Source organism: Ammospiza nelsoni, chromosome 3 (genome assembly GCF_027579445.1).
Source record: "Ammospiza nelsoni isolate bAmmNel1 chromosome 3, bAmmNel1.pri, whole genome shotgun sequence".
NCBI classification, from domain to species: domain Eukaryota; kingdom Metazoa; phylum Chordata; class Aves; order Passeriformes; family Passerellidae; genus Ammospiza; species Ammospiza nelsoni.
In genome coordinates, this window is record NC_080635.1 from 79,166,205 (window position 1) to 79,187,918 (window position 21,714).

Here is a 21,714-nt window from a genome sequence, read left to right on the forward strand (position 1 = left end):
TCAATATGGTAAGAGTTCTGTATTGAATAGAATTATTTTTGAGATGGATCTGCAATGAATGCAGTATTCATAACTTTTATGAACACTAACTGAATCTTCATACTCGTGATAGGCAAAGGAACAAACCCACCTACCTTAAACAATCTTTCAGTTAAAAAGGTTTAGTGATAGCAAAAGGAATTTTCAAGCCTTTTATAGAAGTGTGACACTCATTAAACATCAAACCCTCCTGTTGCAGATTACTTGATCTGGCATTTAAGGACTGGGATTGGTCCTTTGATGATGTTGATGATATTGATGGTGATGATGATGATGACGATGTTTTTGATTTCTGAAGAAGTATAAGGGGTAAATCTAAATAGAGAGGAATGGATTTGTTTGCCTTTGAATACAGCATGCTATGTTGGATTTTGTTTCTCAAAGCAGAGAAAATACAAGATCTCATTTTAAAATTTTAAATAGAAAAATGAGATTCTGTTCATCATATTGAACTTTTAGAGGAGTCATTTTCATTAAAACAAAGTTGTTGCCTTTGCCAGTGTTTTTATTTTTCTAATTTTAGATTTTTTTTTCAAAATTCATGTCTGCCTGCCTGAAAAAAACCCCAAAACTGCTGTTTTCAGGGTCCTTGCTCATCTCTAATGCTAATACTGGGAACCTCAGCATTGAATATTTGAAGGATAAAAGGGAGATGGTAGCAGTTGGATGTTTAGCTGAAGTAGACTTGGTATTTACTTTTCATTTCTAAGCTTTGAATATAAACTGGTCTATGGCTAGCAGACATGAAATCACTGGAGTTCTGCATTTTGCTTTTCTACCTCTGTTCTGAAGTGAATTTGACTTGGCTTTCCTTTGCGGTGCTGTGCTTTCTGGGTACCTAACCAGGCATTTGGCAACTATGTAAAAAGATGGGTTTGCAGCTTCTGTGGTGTGGTTTCCTTGACTGCTTTAGAAACATCCCGCTGTTGCAGTGATCTGATTTGTCCCATGGCTTAATTCTGGATGTCTTGCAAATAGCTTTACCTTTTTTATAGGCCCCAGGATCTGATCATTTCTGCAATCACATTGATGCAATCTTATATTTACACAGAAAAAACCTAAATGTTAAATGCCTAAGAATTGTTTTAAACAGTATGTGAGGTATGTCTCAGCTGTATAACAGTGGCACTAGGGCTGCTCCTCTGCTGTGTGCTCTGGGAACTGAGGAACCAGCTCTGGCAGAACTTAACTGGCTTAGTGTTCACAGTAATGAGCATTATGTTAATTAAATATTCTGCATCTTTGTGTATTAAAAGCTTACTGATCACTAATCCTTTAGAAGTAACTATTAGACTGTGCATAGTGTACTTTACCCTCATGTACTGCAAGGGGGTTTAATTGATTTGGGATTACAGTGTGTAAGGATGTGCTATACTGGAGTAATGTTGCTATTGGATGCAGAGGAAAGGCGCTTCTCACAAGTACAATGATGAACCCATCTTAAAGGAAGACTTTGAAGAAGTATATTTTTGTCAGATTTATATTTGTTGCACTTACTGACCAAACTTCCTGCTTCTTTTTCAGCTAACTGCTTTCCGTGAATGCAGACACAGTCAAGGTGATAATTTTCTTCCCATTACAGCAAGACTGAAACATATCCCAAAATATATTAAAAATATATATTTTCCTGAGAGATTGTGCTATATATATCAGAGGTTTACATTTTTGCTGCAATATAAATTACTAATCTCTGAGGGTTTTCCTGTATTCTCCCAAGTGACTGATCAGTTGAGGAATGGTTGGTAAATAGTCAAAGGATATGTTAGGTAACCTTTTAAGCTCTGTTCCACAAAAGCTTTCTTGGCAAGACACATACACTACATTTCATAAAAGGATCAAGAGGAATGAGTATTGCAATGGAAGAAACTGACTTTTCAGCTTTGGTAAAGATGCCACCAGCATGTCTGCACGTAGAACCGGAGGAGGATCCACCACAGTGATAGAGACTGCATCTGTGAGAAGTGACCATTAAACTGTGTAAATATATTGTACTGTAATACTGCAAGAGGGGTTTAAAAATCTTTCCACTTTATTTTTTTATGCTTATTAATCAGATACCGTTACTTATTGCAGTTGCAACTATGCACTTGTATAAAGCCATAATGTTGAAGTTTATATCATTCATACACATCTATCCGAAGCTGCATGTCAGTGTTCAGCAGCTAGTATAGGTTTGAAGTATATACTAGTTTCAGCTAAATCATCATGGGCAGTCCCCTTGTACCTGTCTAATTGCCTTAATTTAAATTTTTTTCAAGCTTTTTTTGCCCATTCTTTCTATTTAAGGAAAAAGAAAGTTTACCAGCTCTTAGGATGCAGTTTTGCTTTGTGGCAGAAAAAATAGTGCACTATTTTTACACCTATTAAGTATATCAGTGTCAATCTATTTTGAATGTATATCAACTGGTTTTAAGGGTGGAGAAGTGTTGGTTACAGAAACAATGTCTGAGAGCATGGGATTTACCAGACCATTTGCTTGTACATGTAACTGCTCATCCAGCCCTTTTTACAAACCTCAGTACTCCTTATTGACTTATATTAACCCTCATTAAGTGCTATGAAACTTCATTTTGCCTTGTTTTTGCATACTCTCCTAGATGTGTTTTTTTTTTTTTTTTTTTTTTTTTTTTATTTCTGGAAAATAAAAGAATCTGTGACTATTTTTACATTTCACAACACAATATCTGAGGACTGTCACAAACTTTAAGAAAAGTGAAACATACTGTAGATGTATTTTAAAGTTTTAATCTGGTTCTCTAGCACATAGCTGTAGGCATAGATAAAAAATTCAGTAGTGTGTTTTGAGAACTGATAGCTGGGAAGAAAGGGCCTCAGAGGCACTTATTCTGACTTTTTTTTTAACTTGGAGTTGTACAAAAAATATAATATATATGGGCTCATTCATGATGTGTTCATAATTATCCCAGAAAATGCATGTTTTTTACAACTACAGTATGTGATGTTAAACATATTGACAGTAAAAAATGTAGTCTCCTATTTGGTCTCTTTATATATATATAAATATATATATATATTTAGAATATATATATATATATAAAATATTGTGTGGGAGTGCAGTAATTTAAAATATGATCTAACACTTCAATGAAGGAGGACATTTCACTTTAAAATTTTGTTTGTTTGTTTTTGTTTTTAAAGAGTGTTGAAATGTTTGGAAGGATAGGACCATGTTTTATTTAACACTATCATGAAAAGTGGACTTGGAAACACTGAAATACTGAAAATTAATAAATATATTTACATTTTGTAACCTCTACTACAGTTCAGCTTAACAAAGCAAGAATGTATTCAGTCTTCTATTTATGTGCTCACAAAGTAAAATGTTGTTTGTGAGTTCTTAAATTCAAAACTAAAACTTTCATATCATTTCTGTTAGGTATTATAACCCAGATACAGCTACGGTGGTTTTTCCCTGCTTATTTTGATTTACAGAAGTACGGTATATTTTTAGATAATGCAGATTTGCATAGAGTACAACATTAAAAATGTATACAGTAAAACTGTTTCCATTCACTGAATGCATAAATATTTTATATATATATATAAAAAAATGTTACATTGTGGGAAGTTCTATCCTTTTCTGAATTGGAGAATATTATATATATATATATTTTTAAATAAACTATTTGAGTAAGGTAAAATAGTTCCTGAACTTGAGAAGCTGGTAATTAATTGAAATATTTAAATCTAAAGATAACTACTGCAGCAGATATGGGAAAGGCAAGGGCTGCTCCAAAGGCAGCCCAGCAAAGGCTGTGTGTTTGGAGAAAGAGCAGATTCCAGGGAGCTGTTTGGCAGCTCCTCCACTGCTGGGGCTGGATCCTTTGCACTTTCTTTCCCTGGCTTGCCCTCATTTACTGTGAGTCCACGGGGCCCTGCTGAGCCTGACATTTTAGGAGATGTACTATATGATAGTATTGCTAGTCCCAGTGTGAGAATTCCATGCTTGTACAAGCAGTCCTTAGCTGTACGGACAGCAGGCTGTGCTGAGATGGAGTCAGGGAGCAGTGTAGGAGCACTGGGCTCCTGTGCTCTGCCCAGAGCAGAGCTCACTTAGCACAGCTTCCTCAAGGCCCCTGGGCTGAGCTGCACAAACCTCACTTTGTACCCAGCACACAGAAAGAAGGCAGAGCTGCTCTTCTGTTCTTCTCCCTTATCCTGCTGTGAAATGCAAACACCTCTTTAATGCTAGTTCCTGGAGTTTTGTGTTGTTTCCTTATTGTCTAGTGGTGACATTTTAATATTTTTGAGAGAAGGGCATATTCATGAAGTAAGGAGTATTTGACTTGAAAGTCACTGATGTTTTATTTTCTTTTTGTTACAGTCTTGTCCTAAGCAAACAGGACATTTTTATGGCCTGAATGACTTACCTATAGAAAATTCTCTCATTGCAAGTCCTTTTGTCTCACAAGCGTACAGAAGTGGTATAGCCAAGCTGCAGATTAATCTTCTGGAAAACCAGAGGTCAGACTTGGAGCCAGAAGCTCAAGGCACTTGTACAGAAATTGCTCCTTAGTTCCCAGACCCAAGAGCTCACCAGAACAGAAGGACAGGCACATCCCACTGAAGTTACCTTGTCAGGTGTCAGAAAGACCTTTCTGCAATGAGATTCCCACTTCTGTCCTAGTTGTGTGCTGCAATTCCCTACCTCTTGTGGTCCCTGCCAAAGTGCAGCTCCTCCAGCACTGCCAGCAACCCAGCACCAGGTCTGCTTCTAACTAGAGGAAAACTGTGGTGGTTCTTGTGCTTCTGAGCATGGCTCATGCTGTAACCAAAAACATGACACAGAATCACAATAGGATGTAGGACTTGGAAACATGCAGGAGGCTCAAGATCTTAGCAGTGGCAGGGGCCAAATTTAAAACATCACTGAAATTTCACTTACTTTCTCTTTCTGCCTCTTGAAAACATTGAACCTCCTACATTTTGACAGGCATTCAGTGGCTCTCTGAAGGCACCAAGGCCAGGAAAGCTGCCACTGAAATGATGGGCTTTTTCTCTTTAGTTTCTTGTTTGTTTCTAATGTCAAGTGATCATTAGAAATTTGAGCCTTTCTGTTTGTAATCTTACAATGTATTAATTTCCCATCTAACTTTGAGAGAATCATCCTTAAAAAAGAATTATATCTTTTGGTCCCAAGTGCCTTTACCCATCCTGTGCTTGTTAGGTTGTATATGAGATGCTGCTGTGAAAAGTGGGAGCTTATATGAAAGCAAACTTCTTACCTACATTGCTCATACAAACCCTTAATCACCTTCTTATTCTGTTTTTGAGGCGGAAGAACAAGGTCCAGTTCAGTAAACTGGAGTATTTCAGTCTCCTCCACATTCCTGGGCAGTTTGCCTTGACATTCATGTTACAATAATGAATAATTTATTTTCTCATGTAATCACAGAATACATCAAGTTGGAAGGGACCTATAAGGATCATCGAGTCCAACTCTCTGATCCTCACAGAACTACGTAAAACTAAACCATATGACTAAAAGCATGATCTAGACACTCCTTGACCTCTGACAGACTTGGTGCCTTTCTCAGTGCATTACAGTTTTTTACAAATAATCATCTCTGCACATAGTACACTTTAAATTGAAAACATTTCTTATATTTTAAGATAATCTTCTGAATCATTTAGGGTTCTATCAGAATCCCAAGGATCACAGAGTTTGCCTGCTGCTTTGAAGTACCCCTCATGAGGGTGGGAAGGATTCTTCTTTCTAATCTCCATAAAAGATATTGATGGAGTGGTTCTGAAAATACAATTTGTGTTCGATGTTGAAGTTGCCTAAAAATTGGACAGGTGTACATGCTCAGACATTCTCATCTGAGAAACTGGACAAGTCTACTGCAATGTGTGTGGCAGAGAAGAACACTCAAAACACATCCAGCCTAGTTCTCCCCAGAAACTACTGCAGTGAATGGAAGAGCTGTAGCTGTAGAAACATAGCTCTTAAGAAGTGGGGATGTAGAGAAAATAATGTATTGGCACAGGGATGCTAATTACCAGGTCTTATTAATGAAAATTGGGGTGTGGAATCTTTGCCACTTTATAGGCAGGAAGCAGTGTTTTTTAAAGGTAAGAAAGCCACATTACTACTCAATATTGCAAGGGTGAAGCCTTGGATTTGACTGCAGCTGCTTTTGCTCCAATAATCTTGTAGAAGGTGCAAGATGAAAGTGAGCTTTCAAAATAAAAGTCATGGTGAAAGGTCACAAAATTTAAATTATATGTGTATGTAGTCTTGATACCTTAAAGAACTCTGGAAAAACACATCATCACCCTGAAAAGAAAGGGCAGAGAGTCCAATAATGTCATGTCCCTGCGGCCCTTATTTGTTGGAGGAGCTGCACAGAAATGTTTCCACAGCCAAGACAACTGCATGGGATCCTTCAGTCTTACCACCTCATTTTAAGGTCAAGGCCTCCAGTGTTTGTTCAGAGATGTGTGCCTGCTTCTCTGCATACTGTCCCTGTGGGCCCCATGTCATGTAGTTCTTGTCATTTGTCATTGCTGTTTGGGGTGCTTTTTGCAATAGCTCAGGATGCTCTTGCACCACTTGGTAAGCATGGCTATCCAGCGACTGCACACCGGGCTTGTGAGATCACAGCCCGTCCTCTTGTCCTTTGCATCGCCAACTGCTGAGACTTTGGGCACTGAATTGCCTTCAATAAGTGCTACTTTTTATTAGCAAGTGAACTGATAGGAACTTGTTTTGGAGTTACCTGAGATACTAAATCCCTTTATGTTTTTAAGACTGAAGGAACTGCATACCCCACCTGAGGTCTGAGCCCTGTTCCATTTTCTGGTAGGCTCTTGGAGCAGGCCTTGCAGTTGGATGCAGGTCTGGCTGCAGCTTCAGGACTTGAATCTGCCTGCTGGATCCCATGGTCTCATGTGTCTGTGTGATGTTTTCCAGCATATTACAATCCCTGTGTCCTGGGGGCCACTTGAGACTCAGTAGGATCTGCGTAGCCTTTAGTCCAATCTGGAGCCATGGGGAGAGGCTCCCCTGCCAGCTCTGTTCTGAGCTACAGCAGTGGGAGTTGTATTGCTGGAAGGTGGGCATTTGTGCAAATTAAAAAAACCAGCATGGCTGAGAGAGGAAAATGCCCATGAGCTCAGAGAGTCCATGAAGAATGTAAGTTGTGCTGACAGTGCATTTCATGGGGGAAGAAAACCCTCACAAAATAAGTCAGACTCTTGAAAGACCACTGTACAGGATCTGTATATAGTCAGCTGTTCAAAGGTGAAAGAGTTTCTCTCCAGTAATTATTTAAAATATGCTTTATTGAAGCTCAATTTGTGCTTCATTAAGAATTACCTGACAGAGGCAACAGTGAGATGTAGGATGTGTGTTATTCCATTTATGATTTTCATATAGTATGAGTCTTGGTACTGCTGGCCAAAGCCTTTGCATTCCAAAGCAGAAATCTTGTACATTCCAGAGCAGGCATATACACAGATGACTTGCAATTATAATAAGGTAGTAAGTAGAATTGATTTTCAGCATGGAGCCTTGTTACTACACAGTTTGAATCAGAACCATCATAAGCCAACTTAACTTGTCATGTTTTAGACTGGTGCAGGTTCTGTTCTTTACATCATTTTGCAGAATACCTGACAGATAAAATGTCTGCCCTCTTAAAGCTCCCTCCCTGTGAGTCAGTGATACCACATAATGCAGAGAGGTACCTGTTCAGGCTTCTGACAATTTAAGAAAGTTCTAAGATAAAATAATGAAACAAAACAGGGTATGAACAAAATTGTGACAATTATTTAAACTGTTCTTCAAGTATCCCAAGTTAAATTTCATCAAAACTATGATGTAAAAATCTCTTACTTTACTCCTAGCCCCAAGATTGAATTTTTTTTCCAAGACACAGATGGCTGCCCCAAACTACTGCCAATGTAGAATGGAATAGCTGACACCTTTAACTTGAAAATGACTGTATGTCTGTCTTGCCACTAGGCAGGAAACACCTGAGGTCCATCAGGTCTCAGGTCTGTGAGGCTTGCAAGGTCTTGTAATTGGATCCATCACAAGTGATGATCTGTCAGATTCTTACAGTGATGTTCATTGTGGCTCCCAGGCACCTGTTTGACCTCAACAGTTGTCATCACCGAGAACTGTGAAGTGTCCTGGAGAACGCTGGCTCAAAATCCAGCAAATTTAATTTAGTACAAACCAAGAACTTTAGAACATCCTATTTTAAGATTTTTTTTTTTCAGTTTCCTCACCTTCAAAAGTGAGACATCCTTAGACCATTATTAGTGATGACAGTGACATTTCATGTTCTGCTTCATACATAAATATGAATTTCAAGTATGGAAGAATTTGGAAGAGAGAGGAAAAACCAGCCTGAAGAGAATTTGGAGGGAAGTCATTATTATTTATCATCAGGGAAAATACATGGCAGGGAAACTACCTCATATCTGTTATCTCCGCATCTGTGGAGTTTTTCATTTATAATAGTTCCTTGTGTGGACTCAGCTGTTATTTCCTTTTTTTATTTTCCCCCTATTACATATGTCACTAAGTGGATGATTGTTTGGTGGAGGAAGAGTAATTTTACCACCTTTAAAGAAGTGAGTGAAGGTGTTCTATAAGACTGGGGCCATTCAGCTAATTCTGAATTACTTTGGTCTCCAGAGTCAAACTGCACTAAAATCCAGCTCTCAACCTGCAGCGGCTGGGGGCTGTCCCTGCCTCCCCAGCCCATTCCTTTCTCTTGTGTTTCAGTAGATCAGCTGAGCAGAGCCAGGCTGGGGAGCAGCCACGTGCACGGCGTAAGGCAGACAGAGGCTCGGGGCTCAGGCAGGGACAGGGGCTCTTGAGCAGTCCAAGCAATCCCATCCCTTGGCGGATTGGAGCAGCACAAGGAAAGATCTGCTTCGCACAGAATGCCCAGTGCTAAGGGAGGCCCATGGGGAGGGGAGAGGATGCGTTTGCATTTGTGTTCAGTGTTTGTTCACTGAGGACAGTCCAGAAAAAATAAACTATACACCTCTTCCCCTGTCCACATCCATGTCCAGACCTGCAGCCTGTGTCTCTGGGCTCACATCCTCCTTCTTTCAATAGTAAATCTCATGGTAAATGTTTTCTCTCATACAGCTGAAGTGAGCTTCTAGCTTACCTGCTGCCCAATCCAGTCACAGTTTGTCACAGCCACTGCTGGAGGTACTTGGGGTTATTTAGTGGACTGTACTGGAACTCAGAGCTTGTCTTCTCACAGACAAGAAGACTCAAAGTTTTTGAAAGCCCCGGCAAGACACATTTTGTCAGCCAGGGCAGGACAGGTTGTGTTACCTTGTGAGCATGTTGTGAACTGGTGCAATTAGACACCGAGTGTGTAATTCCACACCTGTACAGCATCTGTGAATGGGGCTGGATTACTTCCAGCCCTGTGGACAAGAGCTGCTTACTTGCTTACACCTTCTGCTGTAAATCCAAGATGCTTTCCCTGCTTGCTTTTGCCCTGCTGCTGCATTACACAGCCAATGACCTCCCTGTTTCCACCCTGATATGGTGAATGACAAGTTTAACAAGATTTATCCTGCCTATGTGTCTGTCTAAAGCTGTTGCCTTTAATCCAGCCACCGAGAAGATTATTCTTTACCTACTGGAAAACACAGTGCCTGCGCTTTCATGGGGCTTGCCTGGAATTTGAATGTGCCTCTGTTTATGAAAGTTACTCTCTGAGAGAGGAAAAAGTGTGTACAACTATTTACTGCTAGTTTCTGATTTGTTCCATATCTCTTGCAGCTTGAATGAGAACTCATGGTCCAGCTTTCCAAGTCCACAAAATTACTTTACCTTAAGTTCATTAATTACCCAGCTTTATTTGTTTTCCTCAGTCTTTTTTTCCCACAGGTTCTAAGGTGATTTATTCAAAATGCATTAAGTAACCTATTAAGAACTGTTCTTAAATGCATTTTCAGTATTTTATGATAAAAAACCATCTTGAGGTGCTGATTCTCAAACCAAAAATGGAGCAGCTTCATCTTGCTACAGCATCACTCAGGAGTGTGAAAGATGTCAATAACAGAGAGGGTTTGAATTCCATACAAATCTTTCTCTATCAAGAAAAGGCTTTAATTAAAAAGCAAGTGTGGTTTTTTTCATTTTAAGATGCTGGAGCTCTTTAGCATTTGGCAGGTCAGTATTCAGCCTGATGCTTCAAGTGTTAAGGTGAAAGCTGCCCATTTATGACCTGTAATGAATATTTCATTTTCTCTCCATATAGGGAGAGAACAATAAACAATAAAAACTCAAATGCAATGAAAATTAACTGTAAGAATGACACTATCAATCTTGAAAAATAGCATTTATTAGTATCACCTGGAAAATGTATCACATGCCACTTGCCACCATTTAGACCACTTCAGATACTTTACACACATTTAGTAAAATCAGAATGTTTACAATTAATCTTTCAACCAACATTGAAAGATTTGACTTTTTATTGGAGCAGTAAAGAAAAGCTCATCTTTGACTTGCTGTCAGTGATGTGGGATACATGAAATCACTGCCCACAGACACATCTCTTCCCAGCCCTTCCCACTAAAATTTAGAGTACGAAGCAGCTGTTTTCTGATGCTGAATGCTCCAATTGCTGCGTGCTCACTGGCAGAAACATCTGCTTTTGCAGATCCCTTTGCTCCACAGCAGTCACACAATTTAGAATGTTTCAAAGAAAACCTGCCTCAAATGGAGTCAATGCAGTCTTCCCATAGTTTTCAAGGGTGTTGGGATCAAGGGTGCCTAGGTTTTTACATGCCAATCAACAGAATACCATAAGAACTCTTGGAATGTTGTATCTTTTAATTTTGGGGAATGTAATGCTAAATGAAGGCAAGCTGTATGATTACTAATGTAACTTTTGGTTGCGAAGGCAGTACTTTCAAAACCAAAATCCTCTGTTAATAGTTGTCAAGAATATCCTTTCCCCTTTTTTACTCTAAGTACTACAAAATTTATTAGAATTTCTGAAATAAAAGTTTAAGTGAAGTCTCTGTTCTTCAATACACTTAGCACTGACAGGCCAAAAATTCATGAACCACAGAGCAGTATCACCAAAACCTGACAACTGCCGGAGATCAGTCTGCTGAGATGCATCAAGGTGCACATGTCACTGTCAGTATGGATGGTGTTTGGGAATTTTGGATATCATTCCAGGAACTTTTGCTTGAACGGCATTTTTAACTGTTGGCCACAGTTTCATTAATTCCCACACATCCCTGTTCCCAAAATAGTATGTTCAGTGAATGAGAGATCAGGTTGAAAAATAATTTGTAGTTGAGTTTTTGCTCTCTTATCCAATTAAAAACTGGGTATGCTGAGGCAAGTGACTATGGGTATCCTGTATCAGCTGTATAAATTGTACTATTTAAGTGTTGCATGTAAGTGCTACAATCCAACTGGATTTGTGATTTAGTAATTAGAACCTTATTCTGGATTGGGCCTTGACTCAGATTTTCTTCATCCTAAAATACAGACAGTTAATGTTGAACTAATTGAGTTGCTTGCAAGAAGAAGACAAACTTCTGTTGTGGTTTTACAGTTTTGCAGCAGGACAAGTCAGTATGTTGGCAAAATTGATCGTGTATAATTGAAGAAAATTGCTTATATGTAACCAGAAAGTACTGAAGTGATACCAGAATATATATACATCTAACTATGAAATACCTTGTAGTAAAAAATCCAGAGAAAATGTGATATCAGTGAAACTTGTCTGAAATGACCAATAAAAATATGCTGCTTAAATTAAGTATCTTATCAGAATTATTTCTAAGAGAAAGCAAGCATGAATGTGCTATACTGTAAGTCTGTAAGTACTGTAAATACTGTAACTGTGCTAAAGGGTAAATACTAGAGAAAGAGAACTTCAGTCTTTGAAGAATTCTTAAATTCGTTAGGCTTAATTATATTTTTTATGGTAATGATATGTGTGCTGATGAGTGTCGTCTAATCAGTCTTTTTAATCTTCCTGTAGTGCAGGATTGTGGCTGTGACCCAAATATTGAGAATGAGCATGACTATGAAACGGATGAGAACTAAAAGAGAAAAAAATATTGTAAGCATAAATCAAAAACATCAACTGCTGTTACAACACTGGTTTGTAAACTTTTGCTGGTGTACACACAGGCTCGGTCACATTTGGAAACTGTTTTCAGCCAATTACTTTCAATTACCATGTTCAGGAATCCACACATTCTGAGCATGAATCCAAGCATTTAGCACTTGATGACTTTCAGAGATAGCTCAAAATTATACACTTCAGTACCTTTAATTCTTTTGTAACCTGGAGAATAGTACAAGCATGAGAAGCCTCATATAAATTTATATGTACACCAAAAGTTAAATTCAGAGTCACAGGTCACATGTCCTTTATAGTTGCAAGTGTTATTTGTAATCAAGGAACTACTCTCTACTGCTATCTCTTAAGTTTAGACTTTGAGAAGACAGGAGATACTTGGATCTGTCAGACTTTAATGACAGAAAATCTGACAAAAAAGCAGTTTTTCAGTACCTGAGTTAAATCAGCTTTAAACCATAACAGCACTGTACCTCTACCTGTGAGAAGGTAAAGTACAGGTATGTCTGATGTCTGTTTGGTAGGTGGAATATTCACAGAAATGTACACAAAACTCTGTTTCAGAACTATGTGATACCTGACTGTTTCCTACGTGTCAATGTGTTCAGTGTTGCAGCTTAATGGGAAACATTTTCCATTAGAGCAGCACAGCATCAGTGTTTGCTGCGGGCCCTTCCATGTACCAAAGTGGATGGTGCTGTGTTTCAAACAGCAGCTTTACCCAGCACCAGCTTTGCTCTCCTGGTGTCTCCTCCCTCCCCACAGTGAACCCCTCCCTCCCCCTCAGTGTAAATGTGTAGCTGTGGGTAATGTGGACTCAGTACCTGACCCTTACCAAATCCCTGCATGAGCATTTTGCCAAATTTTGGTGACCAGTTAACTGCAGAGCCCCACAAACTCCTTACCTTGGCAAAGAAAAAGCAGCAAGCATGGGGGTGGAAATGTGGGCCAGAAATGGGACTTCCCTTTCCAGTGAAAGACCCACTTGAAATGCTTGCAAAGCTACAGCTTTATTGGGCTGCAGAGGCTGCTTAAAAATTACAAAATCCATTCACATGATGTTTCTGATAAAACAGTTTTGAACGAGAACAAGGAACCACCAGATGAAATACAAAGGGTTTGTCACTGTTCTTGCATCCACCAAGCCTTGATTTTGAACAATTTACTGAAAAATCTGTGACATTCCCTAGCTCTTGTGGTTTTCTCAGGATGGTAAGAAGCTGTTAAATAAATCTGTTTTATAATTTGTTGAAAATTATATATTTTAAGTCAGTTTTTAAAAATTTCTTACTAGCCTACCATTTCATTTTCAGCCTGTCATAAACATTCTCAATGTTGGACCTAAAACAGTTCACATACTAGTTTTAGTTTTTAGTGTTCTAAAATAAATTTTTAATTCAAAAAGCTGTCAATAAGTGAAATACTTATCACTTGAAAATCTCATTCAATTACTACAGGTTTTTAACATTTTTCATTTATTTATTTATTTATTTATTAAAATAGGAAATATTTTAATACTTTATTTTGCTATTTTCAGAATTAATTTCTTAATCCTTTTGTCATTTGAAAAAAAAAAGCCTTTTGGACCAGTTGCACCACATGACAAGCATAAGCAGTTTTCTGGCTTTTTTTTCTTGATGTCTTTGCCTGATTTTTAATCCTGTGTAACTCCTGCCCTCACCATGCTAAGCTGTCACATTCATGGTTTGTTCTTGTGAGACTTTCTAAGTGTTTTGCAACACAACTAAAAACTACTGTGACAGCTGTTCCCTTGGAAAGGCAGAGAATTCCATACTTCACTCACCTGCATAATCATTTGTAGTCATTAGAGTTGTAATAATTCTTGCTGTAAATTGAATGAATTCTGATTAGTGGAACACATAGGACACACTTATACTTCTAAAAAATTATGAAATATCTGTTTTTCAACAGAAGATCATCTTGCATGAAAATATATACTGTACACGTTCCCACTTTTAGTGTGTCCACTCTTCACTATTTTGGCTTCGGAGACCAAGCTCTCAAAGCTGACTGACAATATATTAAGGGTCTTTTTAAATGAGAAAATCACAGATATAATTAGAATTTTTACATCTAGATATAATTAGAATTTTTACATCTATCACTCTAGATTGGATGTGGTCAGTTTACTGCTTTTCTTTCTGTTCAGCCCCTCTTTCAGGAGCTGACAATGAGCTACAGCCACAGTTGAGTTAGCATGACTTAACCATTGGGAATGTTCACGTGTGTGCCTTCAGGTTTTGCAAATACAAGGAATTCAGCTTCCCTTCTCACAAGGAACCTAAATGTTAATTATTTCACACTTGCAGCAGAGTAAAAGCATTTATAAAGTTTACTGTCGCTGTTTATCACAGCTTGTAATTACTGACTTTTTTCATGTAGAAATAGATCCAGCATCACTGGATGATGAGTTTTATTGTGAGAATATTTTAAACGAGTTTTGTGAAGATGCAAAAGGCACTTCTGACAAACAGCTGTAGAACTGTTCATGCAGACCACTGGGGAATTGCCACAGGAACTCCACAAATGACTGTTCATAAATTCTGTCAAGAAATGTAATTACAAGTAGCCATAGAGTTAAAGGCATTCAGTTAAAGTGCGTATTTATTTGTAGACAGCTTTTCAAAATTAGCATTGTCTGACTGTATACCTGAAATTTTAGCACCTTTTCATGCTGGAACACTAGTAACTTTATTAAATCATAGAACATGGAAAAGTTTTCCTCATAAAGACAGTCTTTCAGTTATTTCAATTCCAGTTCTCTTGGTCATATTCACACTTTAAGTCATTGGTTTTTATCACTGGTGTCAAAGATAAAACTTGTTTTCAAGAGACTGTGTTACCTGAGTCCCAGGTGTCAGCACTGAGGGAAACCAAGGCAAGATCTTCACCTGCTATGACTGAGTAAAGACCTATGAAAAAAGGAACTAGGAGAACTCAGTACTTCACACCAAGCTGTCTGTAGCTTACCTGCAGAGGCGTACACAGACATGCCCCAGGTCAGGGCGCTCGCTTGTCTGGCATCTTTGGTCTCCCAGAGATGCTGCAGCTGAACCAGCCTACTGGCTGCACTGACGAGTGTGCACAGATTCTGAAAAGCAGGTGAAAAAGAGAGAGAACCTCTGCCTCTGCCATGGTATTACCTGAATAGGAGAAGCTTTTTCATTTAGAATAAAAAAAAAAAAAATTGACACTTTTCCAGTATTTGGCAACCGAAGTGCTTTGTCTTCTTACTAAGGAGCAGTGAAGCAAAAACCGGGAGTTGCCAGAAACAAGGACTCATTTCTGAGGTACTGCCCAGCAAAAAGCTCAAAGAGCACAGTTGCTACTGTTGTTGACAAATGCTTGACAGAGGCAAATGCAGTAAGAAGCAAGGAAACAAAAAAGGATTCTCAACCTGCTCCATAAAACTGTTTATAGAAGTCACCTAAATGAGACTGACCTAGTCTAAACAGCAAGGTTGATTCAGACCATCTGTTACCATTACGTCTGGCAAACCAAACCATAAAGGAATGAGAAAACTGACAAGAATGTGTGGAAAATTAGTCCAGTTGGAGGGAAAAAATAGTAACAGGAATGCACTATTCACTCAGTCCCCCTTTTAAGGGGGATTTTGCAAAGGCAGCTAGGACTCCACATGGGCCTTTGTGCCATGCCTGGACTTCTGCTGCAAGTAAGGATGAGTGTATGGCTTGGAAGCTTTTCTCCCCATCTGTATCATCTTTTGCATTAGCAGATCCTGTTCATGTCAATTACTTTTTTACTTTCTCTCTCCTGCTAAGAAAAGACCATCTTTAACCTTTGTAGGTGTTATCAAATAATATTTTTCTTGCAAAATTGTATGACTAAAGGGGAAAAAAGAAATATGTCACAATCCCTGTTTCAAATGCTTTGATGCTCTATTCTCTTCCTCTCGTGTTAAAGGTTTATTGGTTGGGATTATGACATTAGGACCAAAGTGGCAGCAGAATTTCAACATTTTAAGTATTTGCTAGTTTTAATTAAGGCACCACCAAGAACAACTTATCTCAGAACATGCCTTTTTTCCCCCCATAGAGTCTCTATTTTTGGTGCTATTTTCCAGGTACGTGCAAAAGAAAGAACCTGTATCTGAAAACTGGTTGGTAATGCTGAAAACTAACTAAAATGACAAATTCTTCCAAGGACATTTATATAGGAGAGAGTCCACTAATAAATACTTCCAGAAAAAAAGTCATTTCATGTGAAGATCTAATTTCAGATAATCATGTAGCACTTACCATGGCCAGGTCTATTATCCACTTCTGCAGTGTTATCATATACCAGCCCACCCAATATCTTATATTACATTAAGTTTCATAGCACTTAAATTATAGGATACAAAGTTCTCAAAACTGCCTGAGGAATATATATTTTTTTAAACATCTGGAAATAATCTTATTGAAACTTTTTAACAGACCATGCAATCGAGATAAAACATATTCAGAACTGGTTGAAACACTAAGTGTTCCTAATTTTCACACTGTCTTCGGTCAAATAGTGTCTGGAGTTTCTCAAAACCTGCTCCAAAGCACAAGATTTGAGATTTAAACCCAAGTCCTATTTAGAAAAACCCCAAACAGTGCTGTCATTATTGTAAGTACAATCTGCACGGGCAGGAATTTAAAAAAAAATTAATTAAAGAAAATCTGGTATTTTTACTCTGCATCCCTGTAGAAAAGATGTAAATTAAGAATTTATTTCACTCTTTATCAGTTGGGAGCCTTCTAAAGCAGAGCAAACATATAAAGCTTACTTCCTGCAGAGGTTTTACTGTGATCCCAGAAATCAGCACGGGAATGTGGAATACATGTTGAAAAGTGCCTGAGAATGATTTACAATAGTAGCACACAAGAAATGATGACACAGCTACTATGCAAAGAATTACCAAACAAGCCACAAAACCAAACCTCCCAGATTTCAAAGGATACACGAGTGCATAGAAACAAGCTCGTCTCACTTTTCCACTGAAATGCATAATACAGCTAAGGAGAATGACATCTGCAATAAACAAAAGGTGGCTGGTCACAGAAAGGACTGAAGGGGCTCAAACACAATCCCAGACAGTTCCACTGGGCACGAGGTCTGTGGAAACTCCTTTCTTACAGCTTTGTCTCTCAAATGTGATTGATGAAATACTCTCCGAAACTAAGCTTTCCTTAGAGTCTGGAGTGTTTAGTATGTTTCTCTCCCATGTGGAGAAACCAGACAAAAGGATGAGTTTACACTGTGACTCTGTGTAACAATTCCTCTACCTGACCATCTCTTTCAATGGCATTTAAAAGAATTCAGTTTTATATGAGATGTTAATTCCCTCTTTCCCCCAAGTCCAGCATCACTGCAGTGGAGCACTGTACCTACATGCAGAGACTTGGAGTGCTGAATGAGCCCCATTTCATTTCCAAAACATGCCTTACAAAAATTACCTTGTGCAATGACGACAGGAAACTCCAGGTATGTCTCCAGGGGGTAACCATAATAGATGTGGTACCTCAGAAACACAAGGAGGCTGAACAGAGAGATACAAAACATGACTGCACAGAGGGACACAAATGCCTTCACAACTTTTATACTGTTTTGGTGGTGCCAAAAGGCTCCAGATAGGTGTAGCCCTTGCTGTCAAACTGAACAAACAACAGGCACACAGAGCAAGCCTGATCATTCTGTAATCTGTTTCTGTTACCCTCACTGCCCACACTTCTCATCAAGGTCTTTATGTCACAATCTGTAGGGCATAATTTTATTTATTATAATTGCTGAGAAAGAAATGAAGGCTTTCATATCTAGGAGATACCTCCTCTCTGCAAGAGCCTTGGCATCTCCAGGATAACTCTGATTTCTTTATTTATGTCTGTAGTTCAATTTGTACATTAGGCAAGTTTTATAGGGGTAGAAAATGTCTTCCAAGCTGTCTAGACTGTACTGTTACAAGATTACACTACGAGTGTAGCTCTACTGGTCAGACTAAGAGTCTCTTTTTAAGTGCACCAAACAATGGCAACTTTCCTTCCTGCCATTCCACAATACAGTACCCAAAAGGAACTGAACTTTTATGTTTTCTGTACTTCCAGCTCTCCTGCAAGTCCACGGGGTTGGACAGAAAATTCAAAGCTGTAAGGAAAACAGAAAGGACTCAGAGTAGTTTTACGTAAGAAAAAATATTATGGTTTCTGGTGTAGAAAAATGGCAGAAGGAACAGCCTGCCTTGTAAGAAACTGGCTTTTACAGTATTCAGAATTTAAATATCTGAACTTCCCAGGAATACTATTTGATGTAGAGTCAAATCAGACCCCTAGCCACCAGCACCATGTTTCTCTGTCACTCCTCACACCTGGTCACTCTATGTTGATTTCACAGAACCAGCCCAGCTCGTAGTGGTAGTCACACAGCTCCCTGCAACTGGATTCAAAGTATTTAAAGGTAGGAGGATAACAGTCTACTAAATACAATAAATGTTTCAAAGAAGACCAGAACCTGTAATTGTGTGGGTACCGTGGTTCTCACACAGGCGCTGAAGAGACATTTCCAGCTTCTCCATGCTCATCTCAAACATTACTTACAAACACTTTTTAATGCACACCAACGCACACAAATGATTGAAGTGTTGTCACCGCTTTTTGGCTGAGGCTGTGGGGTCAGTCATCTCTGCTGGAGCTCCAGTTTGCTTCATTTACTCTGAGGGGTGTTAAGAGTAAACAGCAGAAACACGAGTTCAGTGCTGTAGGGAGAGGCGGGCGGCGAGCGGCCACGGCGGAACGTGAGGGATCCCGCACAGCTCCACTGAGAGGTGTCTGTAAACGGAGCTGTGGCTCTGCCAGAAGACACGGCACGGGCACCCTCAGACACACCACGCTTTTGTGAGGGGATTTTTCTGGATGAAACCCCCTTTCCTAGTGTTCTGCCCACCTCAAGCCCCCGGCTGGGCCAAGGCAGGGCTCTTCACAGTGCTTTCTCTCGCTTCTACCCACAGCCGAACGTGCACACACCGAGCTTATTTGTTTGTCGTTTCATACAATCCTCTTTAAACAAGATTTAATAAGCCTAGCCCATGTAAGCTCATTACAGGCTCACAAGTCTTTGGAGTTTGACACGGCTTGTAATTTTCTTAAGGAATTATTTAAGTCTTACTGATTCGGGTGAGGGAAGCCTGTCTGACGAGTACAGCTACCTGCACCACAGGGCACACGGGCCACCGAATAATCTAAACACAGGCTTGCACCCTCTGCAGCTGCTGTATGCAGTGACATGAGTGGTCCGGGATGGTTTTGGGCAAGTTAAAAAAGACGAGTTTCCCTTTAAATGAAAAAGCGGAATCACTAAAACAGGAAGTTGCTTCCCGAAAGGCTCTGTGGGCTGAGCTGGGCTGGTGCTGAGCTCCGAGCGGGGCGTGCTCGCCGCCCCCAGGCCGCCCCTCAGCGCACCCTCACGCCCGACCTGAGCCGCAGAGGAAGGAATGAATCCCCGGCTGCCGCAGCAGCCCCGGGGCCCCGCACCCCCGGCCGAGGGGACCCGGCTCCAGCCCTGCTCCCGCCGCAGTCCCCGTGTGCCCCCGCCGCCTTACCCGGCCAGCTCCAGGAGCAGGCTGCTCACGCTTAGTCCCCACGCCGAGCCGGCCCTCAGCACCGCCACCAGCTGCGGCAGCTTGATCACGGCACACACGGCCCAGGTTGTCAAGTGCACCAGGTCCAGCAGCCCCGGTGCCATCCCGCGCGGCGGCCCGGGATGGGGATCCGCGGAGCGGCGGGCAGGGTGCGGTGGGACGGTGGCGCCGGCGCTGCCCTCACGGAGCGCCCCGGGCCCCCCACTGCCCGGGACACGAGGAGGGGAGAGCCAGGCCCGGCGGAGCACCCGCGGCCCCGGCGGGAGGGGCAGCGCCGCGGTCACCCCCGGCCCGTGCGGCTGAGCACCGCAGTGACCCAGGGACCGCTGCTTGAGGCCTCCCTACCTCTGATTCCCTCGGTGACCGGGGCGAGAACCGCTCCGCTCCAGGTTCGGAGCGTTGCTCCTGGAATGAGTTTGTTACCATAAACAGCATCCCCGAACAGGGATGATGTGATGCTGTGCCGGCCATGGGCCGTGCTCACCCCGGAGCGGTGCAGGTCAGCCCCGGCTTTGGAGCTGTAGGCTGCAGCTCATTTTTCTCCCTCCAAGTAGAGTCCCCACTGCTCCAGTGCCTGTCATTTTCAGGTCACTCTCTCTGGACTGCTGTGGAACTAATTCCTGCAGCAGGGATCACACGGGTCTGAGAGCAGCACTTTATTTTTACAAGAAAAATGTGCAGCAAAATTAAAAGTTGCTAAATGCTGAACTTGTCAGATGGTACCGAAATTGGCTGAAATAAACTTTTTAACACAATTTGAAGTATTAGAAAGCAGGCATTCTTTACTTGTGGAGGACACAGTAGATTTATTCTGTGTCTGGAGTGAGCCAGGGATTTTATTCATTATAACTATACATATTCATTAAAACATGCTTCTTATTTAATATATAAATATCACTTTCCTAGAACTAACATGCATGCATTCACCTCATTCTGGAAGTTTATGGTTCTGGAGGTTTCTTAAGAGGGGTCTTTGGTGATTGTATTCACTGAATGCTTCGAAATTAAAGGTGACTTTCCCTTGAAGTTTTTCTTTGTGTATGCACTGTTGTTTCTTGTTACATAAAATTTGCTAAAAACCCACTATAGGCCTCCTTATCTGTTTCTTCACAGCTGTGTTTATCATCCTATGTGCATACCTTTACATTCTTTTTTTTTTTTTACAGTTAGTCTTTCAGCAACCTCAAGGGAGCTGAAAATTGTTCCTTTTTATTTATCACAGGTTATTGGAGATGGAGTAGCTTCTCCAGAACATACACCTACCCACCACACAGAGTTACATACAAAACCAGTAAAGTTTTTGCACTTCTCAGTTTGTCTGTACTAAATAAAGGTTATCCTAGGACCACACATTTGTACTGATTATGCATGCTCTGAATCTTGGCTGGTTTGTGCCTGCATATGGCCAGGACTGCTCTGACTATCAAATCTTCACCATTAATTCAGAGTTTTAAGTAGAATGTAATTGCTTTAACATGAGGGGTTATTTGCAGGCATAGCATTTCTTCTTTTTCATTTTAATTTTAATGAAAGTTGTATTTTACTATGGCCAATAGTTTTTAAAATGGATTAAAATGAGTATATTGCATTAATTCCGCATACCCTTGGTGGTATTTTAAAACTGTATTTCTAATTCTGAATTTACAAATCACGTCCTTTAGTAATTCAGTCATAAAAGGAAGCAGGTATGTAGAAGTACATAAAATCTCAAAACTCAGAATACAAATAACCCCAATACAAAATTCTTATGTAGAAACTGTGTTTCTGTTAATAAAATTCAAAGTAATCAAGCTTTTCAAAGACAACAAGCTAAAAGAAAAAAATTTGGGTTTGATTTTCTTGATAAACTGAATTGTTGACTTGGTGAAAGCATTATGTACTTGAAAAAAGTTGACAAATTTTCATACATGATGAAGTTAT

The 21,714-nt window shown here is 40.0% G+C and overlaps 2 protein-coding genes across 2 annotated transcripts in view; one reads left to right on the forward strand and one right to left on the reverse strand.

The window, feature by feature from the left end:
- The window catches only part of ROCK2 (Rho associated coiled-coil containing protein kinase 2), a 104,164-nt gene extending 92,336 nt beyond the window's left edge, over window positions 1-11,828 (forward strand). The window contains exon 32 of the mRNA XM_059468915.1: window positions 1,564-11,828. Coding sequence (XP_059324898.1) covers window positions 1,564-1,567 — 4 coding nt within the window. The 3' untranslated portion in view covers window positions 1,568-11,828. The remainder of the gene's footprint in view (window positions 1-1,563) is intronic.
- Window positions 11,829-11,977: 149 nt separating this feature from the next.
- SLC66A3 (solute carrier family 66 member 3) lies at window positions 11,978-19,898 on the reverse strand. The gene is made up of 7 exons (XM_059469228.1): window positions 19,756-19,898; window positions 17,621-17,703; window positions 17,126-17,195; window positions 16,436-16,493; window positions 15,147-15,267; window positions 13,960-14,001; window positions 11,978-12,114 (listed from the first exon to the last, which is right to left on the reverse strand). The coding sequence occupies exons 1-7, from the start codon at window positions 19,896-19,898 to the stop codon at window positions 12,026-12,028; spliced, it is 606 nt and encodes a 201-aa protein (XP_059325211.1). The 3' UTR covers window positions 11,978-12,025.
- Between the last annotated feature and the right edge of the window lie 1,816 nt (window positions 19,899-21,714).